Genomic DNA, 11,383 nt, shown 5'->3' with positions numbered 1-11,383 from the left:
AGTCAACACTGAGTCGACGCTGAGTCGACACTGAGTCAACGCTGAGTCAACGCTAAACTAAGGAGTTAGAGTCAGACTGAACTGATGTCAGTCAGGTCCACCTGAAGAACGGCCGAGTTATAACACAACAACACTGAGTCAACACTGAGTCGACGATGAGTCGACGCTGAGTCGACGCTAGGTCAACACTGAGTCAACACTGAGTCAACACTGAGTCAACGCTAAGTCAACACTGAGTCAACACTGAGTCGACCTCCATTAAACCAGATGGACGTAGATCAACAGCTGACGTGAAGATCTGGTCAGAGAGAACGTCCGTCTGAGAACATTTTGACTGACCCTGAGTCACTGTCCACACACGGCTGAAGCTGCAGCCAAGTGGCCAGTCAATGGCACTACAGCTGCTGTTCAATCATTTTCACCTGACTACGTACGTGTGTGTGTGTGTGTGTGTGTGTGGTAGGTCCAAACAGCAGCATCGTTGAGTTTTTACATTTAGAAACAAAATAAAAAAAATCTCATAATCACAGTGAAGGGCCGAACAAACACACACTCTCTCTCACACACACACACACACACACAGGTGAGGAGCTGCGGTGGACTCACCGATCATGTGATTGGCGACGTGGATCTGGATTTCTCTCTCTGTTTCAAACGTCATTTGACATTTGATGCACTGGTAGGTCTTCTTCTGTGGAGTAAAAAATAAAAAATAAAATAAAATAAACAATTTTTACAAATTTTCTTTTTTACAGGTTCAATGTAAAGAAAAACTCTTTTAGTTTATTTAGTCTTAACTCTGGAACAATGTTGAAACAGTGGGAATAATAATAATAATTTAATAAAGAAAGATGTGATTTAAACCAATCACGAGAGAGAGAGAGACATAGACAGACAGAGAGAGAGAGAGCGGCTCAGTGCTTGTTCATTCACAGCACACAGTGATCACTGATGCACAAACACATACAAAATACACAGAGGTTCTACTTTCACATTCACACTCCTGCCTCAGAGCGAGACGAGGGGAGGGGGCGAGAGACATAGACACAGACAGAGAGAGAGAGAGTCTACTTTGTCTTCTTTGTGCTGTTAGACTGAGCAGAAACAAAGGTGCAGGTAAGACAGAGAGAGAGAGAGAGAGAGAGAGAGAGAGAGAGAGAGAGTCTCAGGGAGCTGTCTCTGACACACACACACACACACACACATACACACTCTCAGTCCCGGGGAGTCTGACTGTCAATATCAAGTAGAGCGAACAGCTCCCACAATGCCTCAGCACGGCCCAGTCGCACAACGCAGTGGGGTCACACCCACCCCCACACACCCACAGGGGTGTGCCTCCCCCCCCCCCCCGCCCTCCACACTCCCCCACACACACATTCAAGTCTTATTCTAACCTGTGTGTGTGTGAAGATCTCCGTCGTTCTTCGTAATATACACCTTGGGGGCCAGTGGGTTCTCGGCCTTCTTTCCCGCCGCGCTGGTCTCGGGGCTGACCTCTGGATGATCCGTCTGGACGTGACTCTCCAGGTCCTCCACGGTTTCAAACTTCACCCCACACTCTGGACAACGCAGCCCGGTCAGGACCTTCTCTCCCGGCCCGTCCCCGGGTGTGGCCGCGCCCCCCTGGTTGGGACTCTGGCCGTTGGTGCCCCTGATTGGATGAAAAAACAAATTTGATCGGTTTAGTTTTTTCTCCACAAATATGGGCCACAACTGGCCAACTGGGCCAGGTAAAAACCAGCAAAAAAAAAAAACAATGTAGGCCACAGCCGACGTGGACCAGACCCATACCTGTTCATGCAGCCGGCACACAGCCCGTACGGCAGCCCGTTGACGTCCAGCTTCACCAGCTCTCCTTTGTTCTTGAACTCCTTCAGACAGAAGGCACACTTGTACAGCTTGTGCTGCTGCAGCTGTCCGTTGGGGGACGAGGACGCCGAGCCCACCCCACCGCCCGGCGCCGTCGCCGCCAATCCTCCGTTCCCGCCCGCGACTCCTCCCAGCGCGGAACCGCTGGAGAGCTTCTGCATGTGGAAGGTGCCGTGGATCTTCAGCTCCAGGGTGGAGGTGACGGTCTGCATGCAGACCACACAACGGAAGCCCGTGAGGGAGTTCCTGAGGTCGGGGTGCATCTGGCAGTGCTCTATGAACTCCTCCTCACTCTGCAGGGGCATCTTACAGATCCGACAGGTCCCTGTGTCCAGGCTTTTACTGTGGGTCACCTGGAGACCAGAGGTGGACAGGACTCAAAGACAACGTTGACTAAAAACCTTTATTAGTCCGATATCAGCATAATTATGTAACATCTGTAAGAACTGTCTTTTTTCTCCGATAATGAAAACCCGATAACGCAATGCCTGGGTTTCGCCAAATGATGTGACCTGAAAATAGCTTTGGGGAAAAACGGCTGTATATGAAAGTGAAGGTCACTAGATGGCAGCATTGCGGCTCATTTTATTAATGGCAGAAAATAATTGAGAAACACTGCTTTAACCCATCGCCTTAGTGAACAGGCTGCACTTAACTTCTTTAACCACCAGGCCTATATCGGTATCAGTTGATATCGTAAACTAAGTGTTTGGACGATATCAGCATAATTATGTAACATCTGTAAGAATTGTCTTTTTCTCCGATAATGAAAACCCGATAATGCAATGCCTGGGTTTCGCAAAATGATAAAATTTGCTTTGGGGAAAAACGGCTGTTTATGAAAGTGAAGGTCACTAGATGGCAGCATTGCGGCTCATTTTATTAATGGCAGCAAAATAATTCAGAAACACTGCTTTAACTAAATCACCTTAATGAAGGCAGAAAATAATTCAGAAACACTGCTTTAATTAAATCACCTTAGTGAAGAGGCTGCACTTAACTTCCTTAACCACCAGGCCTATATCGGTATTGGTTGATATCGGAAATTAAGTGTTTGGACGATATCGGCAAAAAGTAAATATCGGACCTCCCTGATAAAAGCCATGAAAGCAGAGGAAGTTTCAAAGAACAGAATCCTACCTTGTGCTCAGTGAGGGTTAACAAAGATGGGAACCGTTCCCCACATATGGGACACATGTAGTGTTTGGCCGGTCCTCGGTGCGTCTGAGCGTGCTCACGAAGCCCGCTCTCTGAGAAGAACGTCCTGGAACAAACGTTGCACTTGTGGTTCCCTTTGATGAAGTCGGCCTTCTTCTTTCGGGAACCTGGTCCAAAACAGTACTAGTTAATTCAAACCTGTCACCGAGTCATCAACCCTGACCTGGTGACCCTCGGCCCACACCGGTACCTGCGTCATCCTCTCCCGGTCGGATGTTGTGATCTCTCAGCCGGTGGTTCTGCAGCAGTGACTCCATGGTGTAGGCCGCGCCGCAGATGTCGCAGGCGTACATGGGCTCGGAGTTGTCCAGCTCCTCCTCGCCCCCGCTGGCCTCGTGGCTGTTGACCGCGTCTCCGCCCTGGCCCGAGCCTCCACCCACAACTCCGGCCTTCAGCACCATGTTCTGCAGGTCGGCCTGTTCCGCAGCGGCCACCGTCACCGTCACCCGCTCCACGCCTCCCGCTCCGTTACCGCTGCCGACCCCTCCGCGCTTGGACGACTGGGCCAGGCCGTTGGGCGTCCCGTTCTGGCTGCCGCTGCTCCCCGTTCCTCCTCCTCCGCCGCCGCCGTTGCCTGTAATGCTGCCTCCGTCGAAGATGCAGTGCTTCTCCCTCAGGTGGCGCTCTAACAGTGAGATGGCGTGGAAGGCCTTGCCACAGAAGCGACAGGTGAACTTTTTACTGTGTGTGGTGATGTGACACTGGAGTTCCACTTCTGTTCCAAACGTCTCCCCGCAAAAGATGCACTTCCTGGGCTTCAGACCTGAGAGGGCAAAAGGTCAAGTGATGGTGAAGAAAAAAAAAAAAAAAAATATATATATATATATATACACATATATAAATATATACATAAACATATATATAAATATATAAACATATTTTTATATATAACTGACAATCACATAGAGAAAGTGTATTTATAAAACATCTGTTTAAATGTAAAATATTTAAAATACATTTAAATATATTCAAATATATATTCAAATATATATTAAAATATACTTAAAATATTATTCAGACTATTTTCCAGCTATTTCTGTCGTCATGTGATGCATCTAATAACATCAGGTTGGAAACATATGAAAATATAAACAAAATGTCTCCACACGATCACGTTAATGTTTTTTTTTAAATATATTTTAAGCAAAGATTTACTTTAATCTAAAAATAAATAAATAGAAAATACAAATTCAAACATATATATAACTATCACAAGAGAAAGTGTATTTATAAAACATCTATTTTAAATGTAAAATATATTTAAACATATTCAAATATACTTAAAATATTATTCAGACTATTTTCCAGCTATTTCTGTCGTCATGTGATGCATCTAATAACATCAGGTTGGAAACATATGAAAATATAAACAAAATGTCTCCACACGATCACGTTAATGTTTTTTTTTAAATATATTTTAAGCAAAGATTTACTTTAATCTAAAAATAAATAAATAGAAAATACAAATACAAACATATATATAACTATCACAAGAGAAAGTGTATTTATAAAACATCTATTTTAAATGTAAAATATATTTAAACATATTCAAATATACTTAAAATATTATTCAGACTATTTTCCAGCTATTTCTGTCGTCATGTGAAGCATCTAATAACATGAGATCATTTATATATTTTTTTGTCTAATCATTAGGTTGAACATATACCATTTAAAATATAAACAAAATGTCTCCACACGATCAAATTAATGTTTTTTTTTTGTATATATTTTAAGCAAAGATTTACTTTAATCTAAAAATAAAAATAAAAAATACAAATATAATCATCTATACCTGCTCCCAGTCCCCCAGGGAGACCTGCCCTTTGCCCCAGGTGGTTGTGCTTGACGTGGAGCTGGAGGTCCGTCTCCTTCCTGAAGTCCCAGGCACAGGCCGTGCAGCGGAACAGCTTCTTCTCGTTGCTGTGTTTCACTGCCAGATGAACCTGAGGATGAACCACGTCCACATGTTCAGCTCAGCTGGAGGTGAACCTGAGGTCAGGCAGAGATCGGAGTGACCTCTGCTGACCTCCAGGTTCACTCCTACTGTACAGCCTCACTGGACATAAACCAGAGTTTGATCACACAACTTAAAACAGTTTTTTTTTTTAGCCTCAGGGGGAACTGATGTTTCTGACAGATGAGAGGTGAAACATCTTCACTCCTGAGGACGCCATGACCCGGACCACCGCGGACCCTCTGGTGGTCAAGCAGATAAAAGACAAGTGCAGTTGATGTTGTTTCTGTGACTCACCTGGATGGAGACCTTGGAGTCAAAGACCTCCTGGCAGAGCGTGCAGTGGTACAGGACAAACGTGTGCATGTCCAGCAGGTGTTTCTGCAGGTCGTCCACCGAGGAGAACTGTTTATCGCAGCTCTCGCAGACGTACTGCGTGGACGTGGTGGTGTAGTGCACCGTCAGGTGTTGAAGCAGCGCCTCCTGGGATTCAAAGTCTTCCTTGTTGCACTGCGGGCAGGACTGACGCCGCAGCAGCATCTCCAGGTGGGACTTGAGGTGGACCTGGAAACCCTCGAAGCTGGAGAAGCGCAGGTCGCACTGGTTGCAGGGGTAGTCGCCGTTGCTGCCCAAGGAGGGGGTGGAGTCGCCGCCCAGTCTGTGGCGTTTCGGGGAGGAGATCTCCACGTCGGAGGAGGCGGGGCTCAGGTCCGCCACCTTGGCCTGACGCTTGTTGTTGGCCAACGGGATGTTCTTGTGGTTCTCCTTGATGTGCTTGGTGAGCTTGAGGAGGGAGCCGAAGATGGGGGAGTTGGTGCAGTAGGGGCAGGAGTAAACCTGGGGCAAAGACAGGGATCGGTGTGAACGTGTTTGACGTGATGTCACGTAGACGGACAGACAGGAGAGTTATTGAAATTTGAAACAAAACACGACTAAAGAAAGTCAGTCAGACGAGCACAGGTGAGGAATGTCAATCCCCCAAACACTGAGAGCTGATACAGAACAAACAAAACAAACTTTAATAAATCAGTTTGTACCAGACAGCCGCTGTCTTTTTGACATTTACAGAAAAATATATTTCAAAACATAATAAACTGTGATTAAACTCCAGTCATGACCAGAGTGAAACACAGATCTGGAGGAACAGCAACAGCAGCAGCAGCAGCAGCTCTGTGTCTGTGTGTGTGTGTGTAACAGAAGTCTAAACAATATTTTATTTTGAAAATGTGATGATCCTTAATAATAATTTAACAACTGGTCCACATTAACGGACGGTACCAAATGACCAGTCCTTGGTTTACCAAAGGTCAGGGACCTCCGACGTCAGACCACACACTGGAGAAATATCCTCCAATGTTGCACCAAAAAAAAAAAAATCAAATCAGTCAAATTATCGACTGAGTTGATACTATGTTATATATTATATTATATATTATAATATAATTAATTAATATAATAATATATATATTATTATATTAATTAATTATATTATAATATATAATATAATATATTATATTATATATTATGTTATATAGTTGATACTATACTATTTAACTACTATGGTAGTTTATAAAGGCTGACTTTTAAATAACTGACCTCTGACCCTGGTTTCACCGTCCACCACACTGACCTACTGTCCTCGACGCAGCTATAATATACTCATCTGTGTGTGTGTGTTGTGTGTGTGTGTTGTGTAATTTGTGACTAATTCTACACACACACCTCCATGAAGGACTGAGAGGCAGCCTGCAGCACCGGAGACTCCAGTTTAGTCACAGCGCCTCCAGTGGCGGCTCCGCCCCCCGAGGCGGAGGTGCAGTGCGTCTGCTGGATGTGTTCAGTCAACGAGGATTCTGTCAGAAATCCCATGGAGCACTGGTTGCAGAAGAAGGCGTGGTTTCCCTCTGGATGGACGAGAAAAGTCAAACGGTCAATGAAGAATGAAGAATTTTCCTACCACGATAATTGTTCTAGAAAAATCCACTGCTCTCTGTCGCCTCCTGGTGTTTTCAGGACTAGACCTGAGTTCAGTTTTAAGATTTGTTCAGGTTTCAAAAAAAAACCCAGCGAGACCCAGAAATTTCAAGTCCACCAGGTGGGGCTAAAAACTCTAAAAAAAATTTCTGCCATTAATAAAATGAGCCGCAATGCTGCCATCTAGTGACCTTCACTTTCATATACAGACGTTTTTCCCCAAAGCTATTTTTAAGTCACATCATTTGGCGAAACCCAGGCATTGCGTGATCGGGTTTTCATTATCGGATAAAAAAATGATAATGATTCCTACAGCTGTTTCATACTTAATTTCTAACGTTGTTAGAGGACGGTAGATGTTGGTGGTTCTACGACGGAGGTCATGAAGGCTGACCTTAAAGTAACTGAACCAGCGTCCACCAAACTGACCTAACGTTGTGGATCCAGCCACGATGCCCCCGGGCAGACAGTGGGACACTCTGATGTGCTCCTGCAGCGAGTTGATGTCTCCAAACATGTCTGGACAGTAGTTGCAGTGAAACGCCGTCACGTTGGTGAACTGCAGCAGAGGGAAAGCCGCCGTGGCCGCCGCAGCCGCCGCCGTCGTGCCCACGCTGCCCCCGCTGGCGCGGTGGGCCTTTCGCACGTGTTCGTTGAGGTTGTAGAGCGTGGGCAGCGTCTCCAGGCAGAGCTGACAGGTGTGGCTCTGCTGAGGTTTGTCGGCGTGGATGGTCTTCAGATGGATCTCCAGCACCGCCAGGCTGTGGAAGTCTCTCTTGGAGCAGTAGGGGCAGGAGTACGTGACCTTACTCCAGTGACCGCCTCCACCTGGGGGCGCAAAACCGCAACTTTACAAAACAATTCATCAGAAAACAAACAACTCCTCCCACTGATCTCCTCTACCTCCACCGTGATGACTCAGGCCGATGGCGAGCTCCTCCCCGCCGTCCGTGCCTCTCCTCCTGCCCCGCTCGCCGCCCTGGCTGGGTTTTAGCGTGGAGTCGGGCGTGGAGCCTCTCTCCAGGCTGGCGCTGGAATCCGGTGTGGCCGAGCTCATGGACGCCACGCTGCCCAACGCCGGGTCGGGGCTGGCCGCGCTGTGATTGGACGAGTCGGCCTGACGGTGGCTGTCCAGGTGACAGTAGACGTCCTCCACCGAGGGGAACTGTTCGGAGCAGACGGGACATCTGCGGAGAAAAACGGGAGGAGACAGATCAACAACAACACACACACACAGACACACAATCGGTTCCAGTTCTGCCGGCTGAGAACGGGGAGCGTCAGTACTTGTGTTTCCGGTTGGCGTGCTGCGTCTCGATGTGCGTGAGCAGAGAGGCCTCGTCCAGGAAGATCTCAGGACAGTGGATGCACTGCAGATCGGCGCGGTCCGACAGCTGCGGGTGTCTGGTCAGGACGTGTTTCTCCAGCTCGTCTGTCTGGCTGAACGTCTCCTCGCAGTAGTCGCACATATACAGGTCCTGCTCCAGGTCAGCGTCTCCTCCCGCTCCTCCTTTCTTGCCTCCGTCCCTCTCGCTCCTCAGTGCGAGGTGTTCTCGGTTTTTACGGTGAGCCTGAAACGGTGAGAGACCGAAGGGTTAAAGGGGTTCCGTCCAGGGCTGGAGCTGGAGGTTCTCCACCTTCTGTTTACCTGCATGTGACTCTGGAGTGAGGAGGTGGAGGAGAAGCCGCGTTTACACACACTGCACTTGAAGGGTTTGCTGGAGCTACAGACAGACATTCAAGACAGGCACAGATCAGTCGCCCACGTTTGAGGCCAAACAGTGAAGTTCTAATGGAGAACAATCTGAGGGGCGCAGACCTGTGGGTCTTCAGGTGGATCTTCAGGTGGTCGGAGCGAGAGAACGCAGCCTCACACTCCTGACAGCTGTACTTTTTGTCTCCTGCGACACACACAACAAACCGACAAGAAAAAGTTACCATGGAATCAACATATTCAGTCCTTGGCAGACACAGAGGCATTAATGTAGATGAAACCAAACAAAAACATAAATGTTCATTCATTAAGAATATTTTTGGGTAGTGTTGGGTTCAGGATATCTGACTATATGAGCAGCTAATTTCTTTTAAGCAGGCACAGAGGCATTAATGTAGATGAAACAAAAACAACTATTTTTCGTCTTTCAATAATAATTTTTATCAAGTTGGGTGTTGGCCAATAATAATTTTCATTTTTCCCACATCAAGTTGGGTGTTGGGTTCAGAATATCCGAGTATAAGAGCAGCTCATTTCTTTTGAGCAGGCACAGAGGCATTAGTTTATAAAAAAAAAAAAGTTTATTCATTAAGAATTGTCTTTTTTTTCCCCCACATCAAGTTGAGTGTTGGGTTGAGGATATCTGACTATAAGAGCAGCTCATTCCTGTTAAAGCAGGCACAGAGGCATTAAGAGTGATTGGAGACTAGCAAGTCTTCCCCCAACAGTCAACAAACATTAAAATTATTGTTGATTTTTGTTGTTTTTTTTTAAACCATTTCAGGACAGAACGATGTAGAAATATCTATGTCTTGTGTGGCACCAACCTGTGTGCAGTTTGACGTGTCGGTCTCTGCTCCTCTTGTGTTTGAACAGGCGGCTGCAGAAGGTGCACTTGAACGGCAGCTTGTCGCTGTGGATTTGCTCGTGACGCTTCAGGTAACTCAGACGACTACGGGGGGAGGAGGGGGTGGAGGAGGGGGTAAACACAGATGACGGTGTTCAATCAGAGGTACTACAGCACATTCCTGATCCAAATCAATTATTGAAATGATCATTGACTTTCATCGTTCCCTCCTGTCGGCGATGTGCCGCTCTGTTATTTCTACTGCGTTTTTCACGATCACAAATTAAACCGCAGACGCGGCGGCTGCGGTCGGAATAATTGAGGAAACGGTGGAAAAAAAATGGTTGCATGACAAACGTGACAGCTGTTCTTAAAGTGGGTCTGGAGTTCGTCCCCGAAGACGCCGGTGAGAAATGTATTCACCCTGTTTCTCTTACTGTTTGCCGTAGCGGCTGGTGTTACCATGGTAATAATGAGAGTGTATCCTATTCATGTTCTTGTTGATATTCATGGTGGGGACGCAGCACAGGCTCCAGCCATTTCTTTTCATTGAAAAATACAGGTGAATTCTGCTCCGCCTGTAACCTGCTGTGAGTGTGTGTGTGTGTGTGTCGGGTTCAAATCTGCTGCTAGCTGCAGGTTCTGAATGGAAACTGGACCTCCTTCCTGAGTCTCATCTGAAAATGAAGTTCCAAACCCGGACCGGAACCCCGACGCCAGAGACGTTTCTGACGCCTCGTGTTTGTGGATTTCAAAGTTGAACATTTTGGTGTTCAAACCTTTCATTCCTGAGGGTTTGATACCTGAAGGACTTGTCACAGAACTGGCAGGGGTAAGGCAGACCTGCGCCTCCTTCCTCCTCGCCGCCCGTGGCCATGCCGAGGTCACAGCAGCCGTCGGGCATCTGTGAGGGGGACGCCACGTCCTTACTGGAGGGTGAGGAAGGAACCCAGGACAGGCCGGCTGGATCGTCATCGCCATCTGGAAAACATGAGGATTACATGGAGCGTCAGTTTAAGACTGGGTTTCCCAAAAGGCGGGTCGCAGCCCAATACTGGGCATTGAACTGGAAATTGTTTTATAAATATTTTCGTACGAAAACAGAAGACTGTGACACAGCAGACCAATAGAAAAAACATCCTGGTCTGATTGGTCGGTTTGTATTTAAAACATAGACATCATAAAATATGACACATGATAGAAAAAAAAAACGGAGTTAACGCTGGATAAAAACCACTGAGTCACTGATGTAAAATCACTGACTTTGTCAATGGACTCCTGACTGAGAGGCAGCGTCTGATTATTAACGACGATCATTCATTAATACTTGGAAGAATATTTATATTTTAAAACACTGTTGCGAGGAAGCGCTACAAGTCTCGGCATCTGCTGTGGACGCTTTGCTCAGAGAGAAAAAAAAAAAACAAAAAAACAGAAAAATAAAATAAACACAGACAAAATGCTATTTATTTTTCTAAAAGTGCAGCTGCTGCAGGAAAACAAAGGCCGAGAGAGAAACTGGGGGTAAAACCAGGAGCGGGGCAGTGATTAAGAAGTCGCATCCTTAAGACAGAGAGAGAGAGCGAGAGAGAGAGAGAGATAGGGTTGCCCCCCGCCACCCCCCACCCCACGTCTCCTCACCCTTTGGGAGTTCAAATGAGGGAAAAACAGATATAAACACAAAAATAAACACATTTATCCTGCTCACACACACACAGACGCACAGAAAGAAAGAGAGGAAAAATGAGGGAGCGAGAGACAAAGAAAGAAAGAAAGAAATGAACATGGAGAAGGAAGGAGG

At 46.6% G+C, this 11,383-nt stretch overlaps 1 protein-coding gene across 4 annotated transcripts in view; it reads right to left on the bottom strand.

Annotated features, from left to right (window-relative positions):
• Window positions 1–11,383, bottom strand: part of znf423 (zinc finger protein 423) — a 124,857-nt gene that overhangs the window by 55,108 nt on the left and 58,366 nt on the right. For 2 of the 4 annotated variants that reach the window (XM_025056140.1, XM_025056141.1), the window contains exons 4-18: window positions 10,386–10,563; window positions 9,563–9,687; window positions 8,841–8,922; window positions 8,670–8,745; window positions 8,309–8,592; window positions 7,925–8,208; window positions 7,451–7,849; window positions 6,770–6,951; window positions 5,345–5,884; window positions 4,886–5,036; window positions 3,281–3,853; window positions 3,013–3,197; window positions 1,795–2,225; window positions 1,441–1,654; window positions 607–688 (exon numbers count right to left, since the gene is read on the bottom strand). In XM_025056140.1, the coding sequence (XP_024911908.1) occupies window positions 607–688; window positions 1,441–1,654; window positions 1,795–2,225; window positions 3,013–3,197; window positions 3,281–3,853; window positions 4,886–5,036; window positions 5,345–5,884; window positions 6,770–6,951; window positions 7,451–7,849; window positions 7,925–8,208; window positions 8,309–8,592; window positions 8,670–8,745; window positions 8,841–8,922; window positions 9,563–9,687; window positions 10,386–10,563 (3,786 nt within the window). Of the gene's footprint in view, window positions 1–606; window positions 692–1,440; window positions 1,655–1,794; window positions 2,226–3,012; window positions 3,198–3,280; window positions 3,854–4,885; window positions 5,037–5,344; window positions 5,885–6,769; window positions 6,952–7,450; window positions 7,850–7,924; window positions 8,209–8,308; window positions 8,593–8,669; window positions 8,746–8,840; window positions 8,923–9,562; window positions 9,688–10,385; window positions 10,564–11,383 lie in introns of all 4 variants that reach the window. The other 2 variants (XM_017033067.2, XM_008311260.3) reach the window with 1 other exon arrangement.

This window comes from Cynoglossus semilaevis, chromosome 6 (genome assembly GCF_000523025.1).
Source record: "Cynoglossus semilaevis isolate Cse_v1.0 chromosome 6, Cse_v1.0, whole genome shotgun sequence".
Taxonomy (NCBI): Eukaryota; Metazoa; Chordata; class Actinopteri; order Pleuronectiformes; family Cynoglossidae; genus Cynoglossus; species Cynoglossus semilaevis.
This window is presented reverse-complemented; position numbering and strand designations above follow the sequence as displayed.